The 19672-nt window shown below is 47.5% G+C and overlaps 1 protein-coding gene across 9 annotated transcripts in view; it reads left to right on the top strand.

The window, feature by feature from the left end:
* Nucleotides 1-19672, top strand: part of Sergef (secretion regulating guanine nucleotide exchange factor) — a 199738-nt gene that overhangs the window by 125965 nt on the left and 54101 nt on the right. For 6 of the 9 annotated variants that reach the window (NM_013789.2, XM_030242640.1, XM_006540943.4 and 3 more), the window contains one exon: nucleotides 1228-1264. In NM_013789.2, coding sequence (NP_038817.1) covers nucleotides 1228-1264 — 37 coding nt within the window. Of the gene's footprint in view, nucleotides 1-1227; nucleotides 1265-3871; nucleotides 5482-19672 lie in introns of those variants that run through there. The other 3 variants (XM_030242641.1, XM_030242638.1, XR_003946486.1) reach the window with 2 other exon arrangements.

Below are 19672 nucleotides of genomic sequence, written 5' to 3'. Positions count from 1 at the left end.
TTTTTATTCATTAGTTTGTCAGATGTTAGCTGAGCCCCAGGCTCTGTACATGTCACAAGTGCGATGCAGAGGTGAGACTCACTGTGTTCTCAGGCTGTGTGTGTCTAGCAGAGACCAGAAGAAATACTAAAAGACAGGATGCCTGCTGCAATGTGGTGCCGGATAGACAGACAGGCAGATTCTGATCGGGCAGAATGACAGCGGTGCCTGAGCCAGCCTAAATGCTGTAGCCAAGGAATTCAGTGGGTGCTCTGAGGTAAAAGTGAATACAGCCTTTTATGTAGGCGGTAAGGAGAGGCCATTCTGGGTGGACGAACAAGCATGCACTTGAGCACAAGAGAACGCAGTGCACTCAGAGGCCACAGGGAGTCTGGGCTGGAAGAGGACGGGAACAGAGCAGAAACATCCATTCCACAGACTCCTTGGCTCATTTTATCACTGGATGGGATGGCCATTCTAGTTCAGCATTTGAAAACTGTTATCTTTATTACTATATCTTTCTGGGTTTTTAAAAAAGTGATGTGTACGTTATAGAAATTTTGAAAAATGCTTTGGGTGTGGCAGTACACTCCTGAAGTCTCATCACTAGGGAGCTAGATGCAGGAGGAGCAGAAGTTTAAGGCCAGTTATAGCTCCACGAGAGCCCGCCTCTGGTTTTGTATGTGTGGGTTGCCAGAGAGATGCTTTGTTGATTAAGAACCCTGATAGAGGAGCCAGGCTCAATCCCAGCACCCACGTGGTAGCTCACAACTGTCTGAAACTCCCACTCCAGGGGATCAGCGCCCTCTTCTGCCCTCTATGGGTACTGCATGCACATGGTGCCTAACCTTGCGTGCAGATAAAAAAAAAACACCTACACAAAAAGTTAAAGTGAAAAAAAATTAAAAACAAATAAAACAGATTTAAAATTTTAAGTAAAAAAGAAGAAAGCTTGAAAAATAAAAAGTAGAAAGAAGAGATCACTGGTAGTCTAACTGGCTAACGACAGCTTTAACATCTTGGTGCATTTCCACGCAATGTTTTTCCGCACTGACTTTCCATGTAGCTGTGAATATGTTATAATTATAATTTTAACCTTTGTGTATGATGCTCCTTTCTACATCTTTCTAAAAGTTGCCAAAATGTGGATGTGCATGCCATTATGAAATAACCATGATCACAAAGCATACTAGCGGAGATGTCTATACATTTTTTTTCTAATAGCATATGTTTTCTTTACTTTTACAGATTTCTTGTGGCTCGGAGCACAACTTGGCAGTAATTAGTAAGTAATTTTTACACTGATAACGGTTGATTGTGAAACCCATGTAATGTAATTGGAGAAGACTCGTCGGGGAGTCAGGCTCGGTGGTGTGCATTTGTACCCAGCACCCAGCAGCTAATCACAAGCTCCAGGCTGTCTGGGATGTATAGTGAGAGAGAGGGTTGAGGGAGAGGGGGGGAGTTGGGGAAGATTTTGGAGACATTTTTGGTGACAAATCCCTTAGTGGGAGCCTGTTTTCTGAACACTTCAGCCTGTTTCAGTGAGTATCTTCCGAAGGCCCCTGAGTTTGCTCCTGCCTCTGAAAGTGATATTTAAAGACATAATTCACAAGCTCTGGCATCATGGAGAGGGAGACATACAATCGAGGAGTGAGCTAGATACTTCTGACTCTCTGGACAAACCCATCCTAGGAAGTTCTTTCCTCTTGGTTTGGCTCTGTCCCCAGTCCTTGCTGCCTGGTGTACACCTGCACCAGGGGACTCCAAGTAGGGCACAAACCAGGCTCATCAAAGCTTCCGCTTAGCCGGCCTTGGGTAACACAAGGCCATGGCTGCACCCATGAGTAATTCATTCGGGAAAGCTGTCCATTACTCTCCAGAGTCGACGCGATTTGGGCTAAAGAGCACAGTGGGGCAATCACTGCTCAGGATCTACTTACACCCAGTATGACTCCAAAAGTACACGTGTGTAAAGTGTGTATACAAATGAGACATAAATTGGCAACAGCTAGAAAATTATTTAAAAGACAGTTCTTCAGTATACATTAACTTTTACTATTAAAGGACAAAGCAGACTTGTGTACTAATGAGATGTATGTATGTGTGTGTGTGTGTTTCTTATTACATACAGAGTTAAATCTTTTTTGTTTGTTTGGTTGGTTGGTTGGTTGGTTTTTTTTGAGACAGGGTTTCTCTGTATTGCCCTGGCTGTCCTGGAACTCACTCTGTAGACCAGGCTGACCTCAAACTCAGAAATCCGCCTGCCTCTGCCTCCCAAGTGCTGGGATTAAAGGCGTGCACCACCACGTCTGGCTTCCTAGTTAAATCTTGATTGATTATTTGATATTATAGAGTATAGAACATACTCAAAGCTGTCAGGGCTCAGAACAACACTTCACATAAACACCCAGTACAAGACAGCAGAATGTTTAAGACCATTTAAAAAATTGTTCGACATTCTATCCTAAGCATAAGTCAAAATTCATTTAATAATGTTTAAATTTTTATTTAGTTGTTGTTGTTGTTGTGTGTATACGTGTGTAGGCACACATGCACTTGTTTCAGGGATCAAAACTTGGGCCTTCAGGTTTGGTGGTAGCTGCTTTTACTCACGGAACCATCTGGCCTGTTCTGCTTAATGACTTCGGGAGGCAGAGGCAGGCGGAATTTTGAGTTCGAGGCCAGCCTGGTCTACAAAGTGAGTTCCAGGACTGCCAGGGCTATACAGAGAAACCCTATCTCAAAAAAAAACCAAGCCCAACCCCCCCCCCCCAAAAAAAGCAACTCAGATCACCACCTCATACAGCAGTCTTTAAGCCAAATCCTCTGACTGAGCACACTCCAGAGATACACCACTCTGATCCGTGTTCTCATAGTTTGACCATCATGCTTCTCTGAGAGCAGAAAGTAGTTTATGTCACAAGGAGTCTCAGCCTCCGTGGTTCGGGATGTGTTTGTTGGCCTTGCTGTGTGTTCAGAATCAAAGCTGCAGCAACGTCACATGATACAACATGGGTGAATGTTGCCAGTAACACCTCGGCTTCCTTACATATTTGATTTTGAAATAATCTGTCATTGTTGTGTGTTCAGAAACTTCTTACTGCTGCCAAAATTTTCACAACCCCCACATTTAGTCACAGAACCCCATATGAGGTTGTCACCACAATTTAAGAAGCTGGGCATCAAACTACAGCGCTGTGGCAAGGGGCCAGGGTTCAGCGCAGACTTCTGTACTGGAGTGAACTCAGACGAGGCGCTTAACCCCTTGTTTTCCTCATCATCACAGCAGAGGTGGCTGCAGTACCCAGCGCATGGTGTTGATGGTACAGTGTGGACCGCTCCTGCTGAGGGCCCCAGTTTGATTCCAAGCAATCATGTCCAGTGACCTAACCACCCACACACCTCCAGAAGATACAATGTCCTCTTTTGGCCTCCATAGATACCATGTTTACCTGTACAAACACATTTGCAGATAATTAAAACTGAAAGTAAAATCTTTTGAAAAATGTTTAAGATTATTTTTAGCCAGGCGTGGTGGTGCACGCCTTTAATCCCGGCACTCAGGAAGCAGAGGCAGGCGGATCTCTGAGTTCCAGGCCAGCCTGGTCTACAGAGTGAGTTCCAGGACAACCAGAGCTATACAGAGAAACCCTGTCTCAAAAAACCAAAAAAATAAAAATAAAAAAGACCAACCAACCAACAAAACAAACAAACAAAAGAAATGTTAGTTGCTGTCATTTGATGTGATTTCCCCTGGGAGGCTTTCGTAGGCTTTAGCTCTCTCCTGTGAATTGGAAGGTGTAAGACCCTCCAGCTGAGTTTTACTGCTCATTATCACTCACCCCTGTCTGCCTCCTGACAGAGGTCCATTCTCTTCCCCTTGTCCTAGGTCTGACTCCTGGCTTCTGGAAGGGAAGCACTCTGTGCCTCCCTCCCCTTTCCTGCCTAGTCACAGCACCATGGATAGCACCTGACTCTCAGCAGAGCCTTAAGCACTCTTGTCCACACTAGACTGACAGCTGCCTAGGATTGAAGTGGTTTGGGGCGATGTTTGCTGGCCCCAGTGTCATGTGCGCAGGGGTGAGAACCAAGGACGGCAGGGAAGAGAAGCTGCCGGCAGCAGTGGGGACCAGAAGAGCTGGAGCCAGAGAAAGAGCTAGAGCAGGTATCGGCAAAGCTGCCTGCTTTGCAGCAGGAGCTCGTATTTTACACAGGAACTGCTGTGGTCCAGCTGTAATTAAGATGAGCTAATGAGAGAATCTAAGGCTGCCCTTTAGAGAATCTGTTGCAGCTGCCATTGCTGGATGGAAGGAGGTAGTTACCCCTGAGACCAGCGTGGACACAAAGGTTGAAGGGAATCTATACAATCTTACACGCGTTCGCGCGACCGGCCAGGAAAGACGCAGCAAACCGGAATCTTCTGCGGCAAAGCTTTATTGCTTACATCTTCAGGAGCCAGAGTGCAAGAGAGCAAGAGCTCTATTGCTTACATCTTTAGGAGCCAGAGCGCAAGAGCGCAAGAGAGAGAAAAAGAAAGCAAGAAAAAGAACAAGAACAAGAAAGCAAGAGAGAGAATGGCAAAACCCCGTCCCTTTTAAGGAGAATTATCCTCCGCCTAGGACGTATTACTCCCTGATTGGCTGCAGCCCATCGGCTCAGTTGTCATCACGGGAAAGGCAGAACACATGGCGGGAAAACTGCCCCTGCACGTGTGCAGATTATGTTTACCACTTAGAACACAGCTGTCAGCGCCATCTTATAATGGCAAATGTGAGGGCGGCTCCCAACAATACAAGAAGCACACAACTCAGCCACAAGAGAGGGCCCAAGCAACCAGAGCTGGAAGCTGACCAGCAGAGGCAGCCTGGGACCTGGAAAGAGAAGAGTCGCCGGCAGACCCATTCAAACCAGCCCCATTTCTGCCAGAACCCCATTTCCCTCCTCATCCATACAATGGGGTGATAATCCTAAACACGGGACCATTGTGCACATTAGGTGAGATAAACTTCACAAGTTGCCTCTTGTGCATAATTTTTTTTGTTTCTGATTTACCTAGGCATGGGAAGTGGTAGCGAATTGTTCTAGTGAAGTATTTCTTTGTTGAGAGAGTGACATGACGATCTTTTGGGAAAGAGGTGTGCCATGTTATCTGGATGGGGCTGTGAGAGTCAGTGGGGGGAAAGTGGACAAGAGTTTGTGTGTTTTGAAATCAGACATGGAGCTGGCGACAGTGCTTAGAGGTAGAGCGCATGCCTCACATGGATGAGGCTCAGGACCATGCGCAATAAGATATAAATATGAGTAAATACATAATTAAGCTGGGTATAATGGTACATGCCTATAATCCCAGCACGTGGGAGCCTGAGACAGTGAGATCACTGTGAGTTAGAGGCCAACTTGGTTTACATAGCAATGACCAAGCTGACCAGGGCTATATATTGAGACCCTGTTCCAACCCACTAAAAATAAATGAAACAATAAACAAAAAAGCAAGTGTAATTTTAAATTATTTATTCATTTGTTCTGTGTACGTAGATGGACCTTTGTAAGTTTATATTCACCATGCGCATGAAGGTACCAAAAGGTCAGAGGGCATCAGAACCCCCGAGGCCCCCAATGTGGGTGCTAGATACTGAGGTCACATCCTCTCCAGCCCCACAAATGTAATCTTCATTGTGTCCTTCCTGCCCAGGCTCGGTGCATTGAACAGAGAGCCCAGGATCAGAACTGGTAGGCCCACAGTGTTCTCAGATGGCCACCTGCTTGGGAGCTGAGACTCAGAGGTGCTGTGGAGTAACAGTCCCCGCAGGGAGCCCTGCAGAGTGCATGCTTTGCAGGAAGAAGTAGCAGGAAGCTGCTGCCTGGTCACCCTGGCAGGGGGCTAGCAAGGCATGCTGGACAGGAGCCCTAGCAGCCTGGGTCCCTGCTGCTCCTCCTCCAAGCCCACTGTCATCCTGTATCAGAGATTCCTGCCTTCAGCCCACCCCAAGCCCAGCACCACTACCTGGCACTGTATTCCATGCATGATAGACTTGCAGTACTTCCAGAGTCGGCTGGAATGGAATAGAAAGAAACCAGACTTTGCTCATGGACAGGAGCCTTAATGGCTAACAAATGTGTACCAGATCACACAGCCAGGAGAGAGAAGTGAGGCAGAGAAGGGCGAGGGGATGGCATGAGGGGTTTACTCTGTCTTAGGGGAGTGAACAACACAACTCCACAGGGTGCGTGTGTTCTAACCACTATGGACCGATGATAGTCAGAGGCAAGGTGGGTTAAACAGGTTGCTCATAGGAGGGAGGGGTTATAATTGACTATAAGGGAGACTCAGGCCCCCTGAGAGCCATCATGACTGAAGAAAAATGTGTCTCCATCCGGGATGTCCGTGTCCTGGGCAAAGTCCGCATGTAGCCGTAGAGGCCGTGATAAGATGAATCCTGACCCTGTCTGGGATCTGGGTGTCTCAGCAGCCCTTGGGAGAGGGCCGATCCAAATTTGTTCTGAGTCAGAATTCTGCTACCCACTTCCCAGAAAGGGGCCCAGTTTCTGCCCGTGTAGCCCAGGGCAGGCCTCTTGGCCTTCACTTTCAGCTTCCTCCAGAAAAAAAAGAGTTGCTGACTTTATCTGCATCTGGGTTCCCGTCCTCCTTTGGCAGTCTGGGGGAGCTCTTCCCTTTAGTTTCCCAATTAAGTCGTTCTTGGCATGGCTGGTGCTTGCCACCAGGCCCCCTGTGGTGAGACAGGATGGCAGGTGGTGTGAGTTCCTGCCTGGGAGGGACCGCTAGATCTCTAGCCCTGCAGGTGCTTAGATGACAGCTAAGGGGAGAGATGAGGCCATTGGCCGTAAGTGGGTTGCCCACTCAGCCGCCTGATTCCTGCTGCTCCGCTGCCCTGCCGAGCTGGATTCCCGCTCTGTAACCTTGCCAACACAGTGCCCACCCCAGAAGTGGGTCTTCCTGAGTGTCGTAGGCGTGCCAGGATCCTGCCTGCTCTGTGTCTGCGCACCATAGGTACCCTGTGCCCACTCACCTGGCTTATTTATCGCTTCTCCATTTCTTTTTATCCAGGGTTTCCCTCCGTAGCTTCCATTACAGGCACTGTCGGCAGGGATGAGCAAGGTCACATGACCACGCTGCTCAGGAGACCCTTGCTAGGAAGGTGGCTCAGTGAGCCGAGGGCCAGCCGTTTGTTCTAGTCGCTTGCTTGTATTCTTTCTATTCGACAAAAGCAACTTGAGGAAAGCAGGGTTTACTTGGCTCACCGTTCCAGGGTGACAATCCGTCATGGCAGGAAGGGACAGCAGCCAGAAAGGAAGGGCAGCTGTTCGCATTGTGCATAGGAAGCAGAGACTGCCAAACACTCGGGCTCAGCTAATTTCTTCCCTTTCATTATGTCTGAGACCTCAGCCCAGGAAATTGTACCACCCACTTCCAGGGGGAGTGTGCCCACCTCACTTAACCTAATCTAGACAATCCCTCATAGACACACCCCCGAGGTCTGTTTCCATGGTGACTCTAAATTCCATCAAGTTGATAGTCAAGAGTAACCATTGTCTCTTGTGCTTGTTGGCCAGCCAGCCTTGTCTGTTCAGGGGCAGGGACAGACATTGTCAGAACAAAACAACACCCAGCTCCTGGGGATGGATATTTGAAGTTGTCTTTGGCCTTTACACATATGTGCATGCAGAGGAACACATACGGACATATGCATACATGAAAAGAAGTGGAGGCGGGTGGGCAGGCGGGCAGGCAGGAAGAGCTGGCTGCATTGTCTTTCTCCACACTCCACGCAGACCCTATGAAAGGACATTATTGGTGGTTGCATTCTGGAGCACAGGGCTTGCCAGACAGCCTTTGTTAAGTAATTGTACTTTGGCAGGAAGCATGGTCCCCACTTTCCCAGGCAAAGCCAGTTCTTGTACCAAATTGAAATGATAGTCTATGCATCACTTTACGGTGCTTTCCGGCGGACGAACCCTTGAACCTTTGTTAGATGTATCGGGGAAGCATTTGACCTTGGCCCGACACCCATCCAACAGGGCCCTGTCAGAACCTAATAGAGGAAAGAATGTAATAGAGAAGAATTACTTTTTAATTTGTATTTTATGGCACTAGCAATGACACCTTTGAACCCCAGGGCTTTGCAGAGTGCTCTGAGGCATGATCAAGCTTGCTGCTCCTCTGCAGAGTGTGATAGGCAGGCTGTAAATGTCGTCTCTGATATGCATTTGATCTTCATTGCTAAGTGATGAGGCAGCACCGCCTTGGACATTGTTATGTCACTGTGGAGAAGGACACATTCCAGAAGTTATTACACAAAAATTTATTTTAATTTTGCAATGTATTACCAGATTCACATCTCAAGCATGAAAAGATGTTTTTATTCCAACCAGCGATATGTAACAGTGCTTTTTTTTTTTTTTTTTCCCTCAGTGTCCCTAGTAGAGGGTTGTAAAGGTTTGGATTTTTGCTGGTCTGATGTGACAGTTGAACAAATATTCAAGGTGGCTTTCAAATTAATTTGTGTTTTCTTTTGAGACAGAGTCTCTCTACAAAGTCCTGGCTGTTCTGGAACTCACTGCATAGATCAGGCTAGCCTTGAACTCACAGAGATAGAGGTGCCTACCTCTGCTTCCTGAGTTCTAGCATTTAAAGATGTCCATCACTATCCCAGAAAAAAATTTTTAACTTTATGTCTATGAATGTCTTGCCTAAACATATGTTTGTGTACCACGGGCTTGCTTGGTGTCCCTGGAGCTCAAAAGAGTGTGTTGGAACCTCTGAAACTGGAGTTATAGAAGGTTGTTGAGTGTCCTGTAGGTGCCAGGGATCGAACTCAGGTCCTCTGTAAGAGCATACAGCACTCTGAACCACTGAGCCCTTTTCATTACTTTTGTACTTGAAGCATAACTGTTACAGACTGGCAAGATGGCTCAGTGGGTATAGGCACTTACCTCTAAGTCTGACAGGCTGAGTTTCAGACCCGTGACTGACTTTGAGCTCCAGAGAACTGACAGCTGTACATTGTCCTCTGACCTCCACAGGTGGTGTACACACACACACACACACACACACACACACCACATAAATGGATGTAACGTTTGTGATGGGTAATCTTGGTCATCAGCCTGGTTGGGTTGGGGAGTAAACAAGCAAATGCCAAGACAACTGGCATTGACCCAAGTGAGAAGGCCTCAGCTGACTGACTGTGAGGCGTCTCCAGAGATAATTAGACCTAGGGGGTTTTGACCTCATGAATGGTTGTGTCCATTAACAGATTCAGGAGGTGATGACCTGTGAGTGATGAGGCCAGCTTAGAGGAAGTGGTGTCTTGAATGGGCTCTTAGGGGCGAGGTACTGCCCTAACTACTTTCCTGTCACTGTCCAACCTGCTTCCTGTCGGCCATGATGTGAGCTGCTTTCCTGTGCCCTTCTTGACCCAAGGACTGAAGCCTCAGAGATCAGGAAGAAAACAAATTCTTCTTTTAAATTATGTGTTGGGTCACAGCACTGATAGAACCTATAGAACATATGTAACATGTTTCAATCCTGATTAGTGACTTTTCACACAAGCAGGCACCTGTGAAACTGCCATCCAACATTTCCAGCACCTCAAAGGGTGACCTCATGCCCCACAGCCAGTCAAGAATTCTGTCTTCTTCTGTCTCTAAAGATGTTATTTGTCTGTTTGAACGCCATCTAAAGGAAGAGTGTGCTGCTGCTCTTTGACTTTTAACCAGCACATTGTGTCTCGGAGAATTATTCATGCTGTGGACAGCAACAGCTCTTTTTTGGTTGCTTGGTTAATATTCCTCTCTGTGGTTTTATCACGTCATATTTATCCATGTAACTCTTGGTGAACATTTGAATTTCTTTCCTAGGGATTGTGAGGAAAGCTGTTGTGAATAGCTCAGAGATGTCTCTTGCACGTGTGACTAAGAAGAACATCTGCAGATCATGTGTTTAGTCATAGATTCTGTGGTGTTGGGGTGAACATGGCCTCCATAGGCTCTTATGTTTGAATGCTTGTCCCTAGCTGATGGAACTGTTTGGGAAGGATTAGGAGGTGTGGCCTTTTTGGAGGAGGTTTTGAGGTTTCAAAATCCCAATTCATTTCGGTTAGCTTTCTGTCTGCCTCATGGTGGTTGTCTCAGCATGTGCGCTGTCAGTGACTGCTCCAGTGCTATACCTGCCTGCTGTGTGCTCTGCTCCCTGTCATTCTGCATGCTCTGCTCCCTGCCATTCTGCATGCTCTGCTCCCTGCCATTCTGCATGCTCTGCTCCCTGCCATTCTGCATGCTCTGCTCCCTGCCTGCTGCATGCTCTGCTCCCTGCCTGCTGCATGCTCTGCTCCCTGCCATTCTGCATGCTCTGCTCCCTGCCATTCTGCGTGCTCTGCTCCCTGCCATTCTGCATGCTCTGCTCCCTGCCTGCTGCATGCTCTGCTCCCTGCCATTCTGCATGCTCTGCTCCCTGCCTGCTGCATGCTCTGCTCCCTGCCATTCTGCATGCTCTGCTCCCTGCCATTCTGCATGCTCTGCTCCCTGCCTGCTGCATGCTCTGCTCCCTGCCATTCTGCATGCTCTGCTCCCTGCCTGCTGCATGCTCTGCTCCCTGCCATTCTGCATGCTCTGCTCCCTGCCATTCAGCATGCTCTGCTCCCTGCCTGCCTCAATGGTCATGGACTCACTCTCTGGAACTTCAAAGTCCCAGAATTACTTTATTTTATGTTACCTTGGTCATGGTGTCTCTTCATTGCCGTATAACAAGTAGCTAAGACAATGCAGTTTAAGCATTTTCTAAAGCGTCTTCTTCATAAAGTTCAGAGCCTCCAGTCCAAAGGTGTTAAGTCTCTGCCCAATTTTACAGTGGCTTTGTCTGGATGTCCCTGCTGATCTGTGGCTTACAGAGTACATCCTTAATGGAAAAATTGCATTGCAAACATCTTTTTTCAGCCTTTTTGCTATCTTCACATATTTTGGTGAGTAAATGTACTCTATCTTAGGGAAGTCCAGATTACCAGTCTCTTAATGCTTTGAGGTATTGGTACCCGGTTTAAGACACTTGACCTACTCTAAGGTCATGAAATTTCTTGTCTGTGTTTTCTACATGAACGTTTGTTTGAACTAAAAATCCATCTCAAATTCATTCAAAAAACATTGCTTCAGAGCTGTCTATTAAGAAGTCTAATCTTTCCCTACTGAACTGCAGAGACCCCTGAGCTAAAGGTCAAGAGACTGCAAATATGTATGTGTGTGCTCTGAGACGATTCTTTCTTACTTATTAGTTTGTTTTATAAGCCCTCCTACTCTATTCTCCACAAAGATTATCGTGCTGTTCCAGCACTCGGTTGACTGAGGCAGAGAGGATCAATAATTGGAGGGTAACCTGGGGTACATAGCAAGACCCTGTCTCAACAGACACACACACACACACACACACACACACACACACACACACACACACACACACAGTGTCCCTTTTACTTTCTGTCATCTTAGTTATTATAAGTGAGTTCAGCATCCTTCCCTATGGAGGCCATCGACGTTTCCTCACACAAAAGGTTTGTTTCATCCCTGTATTGGTTTTTCACTGCTGTTGTAATAAGTTACTTCAAAATTAGTGCTTTAAAATAACACGTACACATTGTCTTAAGGCTGAAGTCAGCAGTCGTGATAGACCTCTGGGCTAAAGGCAGGGTAGTGATTTCTTCCTTTCTTTTTTGGTAGCTCTAGAGTGAACCCTTCACCCTTCCCACCTCCCACAAACTGCCCATGTTCTGTTCTGTTCTGTTCTGTTCTGTTCAGAAGTGACTTGCACCCCTTTGTTTGCAAAGCCAGCAGTGGCTGTTGGACGTATCCCCTATGGTTTTTCTGACCCTGACTCTTTCATCCCTTCTGGTCCCCATTTAGCCTCATGATTATATTGGACCCACTTGGATAATTTAGCACCATCTTTTATGGTAATATCCACTAATTGGTTCCCTTCATCTGCTCATTCAGCTATCCTTGGTCATCTAACCCTAGATTCTCAGGCTGCAGGACCCAGCAACCTGGGTTGGCCAGTGTTATTCCTATCATGATATTCTATCCCTCTGTTACAGAGTCTAAATGGCCATGATCCCCCACTTCCCACAGTTAACTTTAGTATGGGCATCTAGACACAACCTCAGTGTTGTTATTCAAGTACTTTTATTTAAAGACAGGGTCTCTTGTTAGCCTGGAATTTGCCAAATAGGTTAGGCTGCCTGCCCACCAAACTCAGGGATCTGCCTGTCTCCACGTCCCAAGAGCTGTGACTACAAACATGCACCCCCATGCCTCGCTTTCTACATGTGGCCTCTAATGACTGAACTCACCTCCTTCGAAGACTGAACTACCTCTCTGTCCCTGTGCTTTTTATCTTCCTCTTCTTTTAATATGTAAGCCGCTGATCCATTTGGAATCTATCCTAGTTTAGAATGTCAGGTGTGGATTCAACTTCATTATTCTCCAGATGGCTCCTCAATTATCTCAATACTGTTGATCAAAGTCTTTGGCTGACTTCCTGACTCCTGCTGCTACCAGAGGAGCCCTAGGGCTCAAAGAGAGGAAGGGACTTCCCCAGCTTGCCCGAGGATGAGGATAACAAGTTCTGTTCAGTCAGGGAGTCCGCAGCCTGGTGGCTGCTTCTCAAGGGGCTCCTGGGGCTGTGTGCAGGCAGAGGGGCCACTAACAGAGCTTCCTTTGGGCCTGGTGCCCAATGCCCTGCTCTGATCCTGTCTCACACCGCTCTGGAATTGATAGATTTGTTTCCTGTCTCACCTGGTGGCTTGGGTGCCACATTTTTCTCTCCACCAAGCAAAAACATGACTGAAGTTTCCTCATCTGGAAGAGGTGTTAAACTGTTCCCCCCCCCCCTTGTTTGTTTTTCTGCTCTTTTTCCTGTAGAAGAGTTTATATCTCTTCACAGGAATCATTCTAAATGATGTGGCAAGGTGAGGCTGCCAGGCTGTAGAAAAGGCCCTCGTACTTGCTAAATTACTGTCAGGTTGGCCATTTTTAGCACAAAGGTGACTATGACATTTTTTGTATATTTCTCTGGTTCTTCTAGAGTCGTTTAGGGTAGCAGAAGTGGCAGCTGTGACCCTCTGCACTTACAGACACAGAAGACAATGGGAGCTTTGAGAGGCTGAATCTAATAACCAAGGGGAATTCAAGGCAAAAATGGAAGAATTGGAGTAAATCAGAATCCTTCTGCTGTGCCAGGGCTGAACTCTGCCCCCAGCAGTAGCCGGCGCCCTAGCCCCGGGCACTTAGTTATTTGGACAAGATGATTTCTGAAGTCGTCCGCACCTCTCAGCATCTGTCCTTGTGGCTGTGACCTGTGCCAAAATGATAAAACTGAGCAGGGCACACACATCCCTCGAATGCTTTTAAATAGTGACTGAGTAGTATAACCGTTCCGTTCTTTGGTTTACTCGTTGCTGATAATGTGAGGCAGGGCATTCTGGATACCATGGAGAGAGATGGTAGCAGGGTGTCTTGGAGAGCTCGTGTTTAATAGAAAGAGCGTTGGATGGGAGGGATCTGACAGGTGCTTTGCTTGTAGATACTGAAGGGCTAGATACTGGGTGAGGGAGTATGAAGCAGACAAGGATGGGAAGGAGAGGAAGAGCGATCAGTTTTGGAAATTCCTGAGAGAGAGGCAGGCCTTGGGTGACTGAAGAAATGGAGCAGCATTCTACTTAAAGCTGGGTGAGAGCAAGGCCAGGAAGGCTTTAAATAAAGTGGGAGTCAGGGCTGAGGGACAAGGGGTGGTTGCCAAGACAGTTTACTGTTCCATGGGGCTAAGTCCTCAACCACATTGACTTTACTGCACAGATAGAGTGGAGCCGAGACACAAAATGCTTCAGAAGCCGATGAGTATACAAAATAAAAAAATACTTTGTAAAGGACAGTCTTTCTTACAGAGCAGACATGCAGCAAGAGTGGTTGAGTGACTGCTAAATGCTGGCACCACTCTGGGTCTCCTGCACGTATTGGTACAGCTAGCTATCACTTGAGGGCTGGGGATGTAGCTCGGTCCTACAGCCTTTGCCTAGAAGGCATGAAACCCTGGGTTTCATCCCCTCCCCATCCTGACAGGAAGTAGATAAGTGTATCTAAATCAAGACTTGGGAGTGGTGCGTGCGTGCCTGCGTGCGTGCCTGCGTGCGTGTGTGCGTGTGCGTGTGCGTGTGTGTGTGTGTGTGTGTGTGTGTGTGTATTCCCACTAACACTCACCGACTCTGTGAGCGTGCTCTTCTCATCATTGTGTGACCCCTGTGAAGATCAAACTTGGTGCTTACTCAGCCTCCCAAGCTTGAGCTTTGAGTCTGTGAGGCAGAAGAAAGCAACAGCAGAACCGTCCTTACCAACAGCTCTTGTCTGGATGGTTGAGACCAGGCTCTGTCTCTCTGTCACGTAGGCTCAGCTCTTCAAGGACCAGTTGTGTATAGCCACTGGGCAGCTTTGACTGTGGCTACATAATACAGCCAGTGAGTCCGACCTTGGGCACAGTCTAGGGGCACACACATCTCCTGGGGACACCTGGACTCACCCTGTACCTGCTGCTCCTGCTGCCCTTTGCTTCTGTGGAGTCCGCTGTGTCTTCTGTGGGTGCCTACAGCTCTTTCTGGGAAGCTGCTGTGATCATTGAGCCAGATGCACTGACTGAGGAGACCTTCCATGGCATTCCATTTGCCCATTTGGCTGCTCCTGGATTTCTACACTAGTTAAGAGACTGGGCCATACAGTGGCAGAGCCCGGGCTGAGACCTGGGTACCAGACAAGTCGTTACTGTGGCCGGATGACCTTCTCCTCCTCCTTTTCTCTGTGTCTTCAGTAACTTGGCCTTTTGTGTAAAGTAGAGGGAACTAAGGTCCCAGGAAGATAATGGCAGAGTGGATTATTGACCCTCAAATATTAGCCGAGCCATAGCGATAGTAACATAGCAACAGCGTACGTGACTGGTCCATGTTTGCCTTAACCCACTTTATATGTTATTGATTATTTATAGTAATAGTAATGTGGGTACTGTCATACAGATTTCACAGACAGGCACAAGAAAGAGAAGGCAAAGAAAGGAGAGCATTGCCCTACATAGTCTAATGTAAGGAGTTTGAAATCCAAGATAGTTGATTTAGAATTCTTATTCATTCATCTATAGATAAGAACTGCACACGGGTCTGTTGCTTTTGCTGTTTAAAAGCTCTATTTCAGCCCCATTCTGTGAAGTTACAGGAAGATAACATTTTGCCTACTCTGATACCAGAGTAGCGGGAAGATTTATGGCTCATGAAATGACTAATCAGGACCTACACAGGGGGTGACATGGAAGCTGAGGTTAAACAGACTAGCCTCAATGGGGGATAAACTCAGAGCAGCCCTAGCATGTGGTCAACATGTACTAGGGGGACCCAAGCATGTGGTCCCAGCCCTAGCCACCAAGAGGCTGGCAGAGGAGAGGGTGGGCTTATGGCTTCTGCTGCCTTTGGTTTGTCAGTGGGACAGGTAGTCTGGACTAAACACCATCAGCCAAATGGTCCCAAAGACGAGGTTTCTGGGGAAGGTAGGGGTGGTGTGGTTCTTAGTGTTTTAGGTTCTAGCATCAGAACCATGTACCCATGCTGCAGGATGACCTTTGTCCATTCCAGAGAGAGCCCACAAAGAGCGGGTGGCCATGCTTTCTTTGGTAATATTGGGTGTATAGAACTAAAGTTGATCGGAGCTGGAAAGGCCATCAAAGGCCGTCTCTGTCCACCCCCACCTATACCAAAGTGTCCAAGACTTAGAGGGTTCAGTGCTATGATCCAGAGGTGAGCCAGCCAGAGCAGAAGCCCAGGCACACCAAGAAAGCAAATCTCCTACCACTCTACCCAGGACCTTTGCTTCCAGCTGTGCATTCTTAGGAGGGAGTGTCTGTAACAGCTGCTCGCCCTCCGGGGAAGGTCACCTTTTCCCTTTGCAGCATTATTGATAACCTGTTGATCTTATCTGGCCACCTCTGCCTCCGAATCGCTTTATACAGTAGGCTTTAAAACAACTTATATTTTCTGTGTATGAGTGTTTGTATGCATGTATGTATACATACCATATGTGTGCCTTGTGTTCGCAGAGACTAACAGAGGGCATCAAGTCCCCTGGAACTGGAGTTACAGGTGGCTGTGAGCTGCCATGTAGTCACTTTGGGGATTTGGACCTGGGTTATCTGGAAAGGCAGCCATCTCTCCAGCCTCACATTGGTTTCTGGTTTCAACATTATAAAATGTTTAAGAATGGCTAGAAATGAATGATGCTGGATTTGCATAAATATAAATAGAATATCATTGTAATCAATATTCTCTAATAATTATCAAACGAATGTAATGTGGAGATACGGTTCTGTAAGTTTTTAGTGAATTTACACTATTTACAAGAGTTGCTTTGCCTAGGCTCCGTGAGACCTTGTCTCAAACAACACTTACTTTGAGTGCATTACAACCCCCCTTGAGCTGTTTCCCTGTCGATCAGGAGGCTGAGACTACTGAAGCGCATCATGATGGTTGACTAGCACAGAAAGGGCCGAGCTCAGTTCCTGACCCACAGCGGCCCCAGTACAGGAGATCTCTCTCGTTTCACACCCGCTTGACGAAAGCTTGAGGCCGTTGATTGTTAACCATCTAAGAGGCTCGATCAATGGAGAACTGTTCTTCAGGGCTGAGGGTGTATTAGCCAAGGTTCCATCAGAGGAGCAGACTCGGTGTAAGTGAAAGAGTTCAGGGTGAGGGCTGGTCTCTCCAGCTGTGGGGACTGCGCATTTGTCCTTCTGGCTTACTGTCAGGAAGGACAGGTGCTAAGAAACAGTGGGGCGGGAGCTGAGCTGCGTGGACAAGATGAACTGCTCGGGAAACACCCTTCATACGGCCAAGGGACGACACCAGTTTCCTATACACGGAGCCACCTGATGGTCTTAACTACATCTGCACAACACCATCCCAGCAACAAGACGGCCCGTGGTTGTTTGGATAAGCAGGTATAGGCTGGAGAGTAAACCGGATCATCACATGGCCTGTGTTTTAGGAAAAGCAGTCTAGTGGCAGCATGAAAGCCAAGCTGGTGGTGAAGGGGTTAGAAACAGAAGGGTGGGAGGAGACTGGGTGGTTTCCTCACTGCTGGGGCAGTGTGGTGAGATGCCACTGATAATGTTAGAGCAGCATGTCTGACAGGCACTTTGTTTTTTAACCACTGTAGCCCATCATGGTGGGGAAGTCACAGCAGCAGGGGCTGGTCACATGACATCCACAGTCAAGAAGCAGAAAAGGATGAACCATGCCGTTATTTAGCTTTCTTTCCCCATCCATTCAGTCCAGGGTCCTGACTAGAGAATGGCACCACCCACAGTGGACAGTCCAGGTCCTAGCCAGAGAATGGCACCACCCACAGTGGACAGGGCTCTCGACCTCCATTAGCACAATCAGGACAATCCCCCAAAGGCCCATCTCTCAGGTGAGTCTAGATTCTGCCAAGCTAACAACACTGATCATCACATAGTCCCTCCTGGTAGACGTTTTTTCTAGATATCAAGACGCCCTTTGCATGAAGGGCCTCACTAGGAGTCCTTATACACAAAGCCTCTTCCTGAGAGGGAACCAAAATGGAGAGATTAGTTCCTTCAGGGATGATTGACAGCTGCAGTGGTGGCTCCCTGTTTCAGTACAGTCAGACTGCGGGGGGACAAAGTACTTTCTGCACTCCTCCTTCCCAAGCTCAGGCTCCTCTCGCCCCGTCTGCAGTAACAGAGACTTAGTGCCCAGGGAGAACCTTGCTGAGTGCCAGGCAGTGTGCTGGCACCTTTGTCATACTGGTGACAGAAAGGGGTGGCAGCTAACATTCATGTTTCCCTTCATATCAGGCACCATGCAAGTAGGACTTTTCTGTCATTTGGATTCTCTAATTGAATCATCGAGGCAATTTTGAACTGTTATCTACGTTTATCTACTTGTAAGTGGGAGATCATGGCAGAGAAGCAACTTGCCTCCTGGCTGCACAATTAGTCGCTATAGAGTTAGTGGCTATCAACAGATTGGAGAAATGTTCTGATTCCGAAGCCCAAGGTTCAAGGCCCCATGGTGCCTTCTTCTGCTCTATCTATAACCTGAGTTTTAGAGAAGGCAGGGCCACCTGTCCCAGCGTGCCAGTTAAACAGCAAGTTTAATGACGGAAGGTGGGGAAAGGAGACTTAATCAGCATGGCCATGTTTGAAAGAGAAACAGGAGCCCCAGGGACCCACAAGCCCTCCATGGTCTCTGCTTCATGCTTGAGTTCCTGCCCTGCCTTTCCTCAGTGATAGATTATGACGTGGAAGTATAAGCCAAATATGTCCTTTCCCTCCCATAAATTTCTTTCGGCTAGCGTGGTTTATCACAGCAGCAGAAAGTAAGCTAGGACAGTGTGCATTATGCATGTGCATGGATGTATTTTTGCATGTATGTGAATGCATGGATATATTTTATATGTATGTGGATGCATGGATGTATTTTTGCATGTATGTGGAGGCCTGAAGTTGTCAGGGAGAGTCTTCCTTGATCACTCTCAACTTAATTCTTTGACACAGAGTCTAAACCCAGGGCTCACTACCCAGAAGAGTCATTTAGTCAGCTTGCTCTGAGCATCTGTCTCTACCTTCCAAGCACTAGAATTACAGATGAGCTGCTAGCCCCACCTGGCACTCACACGGGCTCTGGGAATCCAAACCGTGGTCCTCATGCCTGTACAGCAAGCTCTTTATCCCCTGAGCCATCTCTCTGGTTCCCAGACCCCACAGTTGTCATCTCCTTTGGCTCCTGGCTCTGAGCACCTTGGGTAGGTGGGTGTGATGAGAGGTGCAACAGCCCGGTTCTAGGGTACAAAAGCAGAGAGCTCCGCACACATTTGGAATTACAGCTCCAGTTTACATCCGGTCCTTCCTCCTTTCTGTGTAAGCATGGGCTGAGGGATTGTCCCGCTTCTCTGAAGACACAGAGCCCTGCTTTCTGGTCCTGTCCTCTTCCCATCAGTGTCCAGCAGTCACCTTGGATACCATCAGCGTCGAGGACGTCTGTGATCATGTGCAAATGAGAAGTGACACTCTTCTTCGACAGCATCTTACTGAGCTCCTTTAGCTCTCAACTTTTGAGTGAGGACTTCTTCCATTCGTACCCTGCCTCTATGCACAGTATGGCAGACTTCACAAATCTGAGGGTCACCTCAGTAAGTACCACCACACCCCATCAGCTTGTCCTCTCTCTTCTCAAGAGGCATGGTGCTCACACAGGACCCCTGTGGCCACACTGTGACCATGGGTGCATGAACTCTGCAGAGGCTCCGTACTCTTGCATCTCAGACGAAGCTGCTTAGACTGTTTCTATTGAGACTCCCTTCACACCTGAGACGTTTTCGTGTGCCCCTTGGCATCTAAGTCTGTAAAGTAGGCATCAGACATTTATTGATGAAGGTAAAGAAGCTTAAAATAAGTTAAAATAGCTCTTTGGTACATAGGTAACTTCATATTTATTAACCATAGAAGCTACATGGAGTACTAATGGGGTGGACCTGCTCGTATATTTCTATGAGAAGAATTACGTCTCGGCTGAGTCTTGGTGTTGCAGGACGTAGCATCCTCATCGTTTTTCAGAGTTGGTCCGTGTTTTTA

This window comes from Mus musculus, chromosome 7 (assembly GCF_000001635.26).
Source record: "Mus musculus strain C57BL/6J chromosome 7, GRCm38.p6 C57BL/6J".
NCBI lineage: Eukaryota > Metazoa > Chordata > Mammalia > Rodentia > Muridae > Mus > Mus musculus.
The sequence above is the reverse complement of the archived record's forward strand: the minus strand, read 5'-3'. Positions and strand labels throughout refer to the sequence as shown.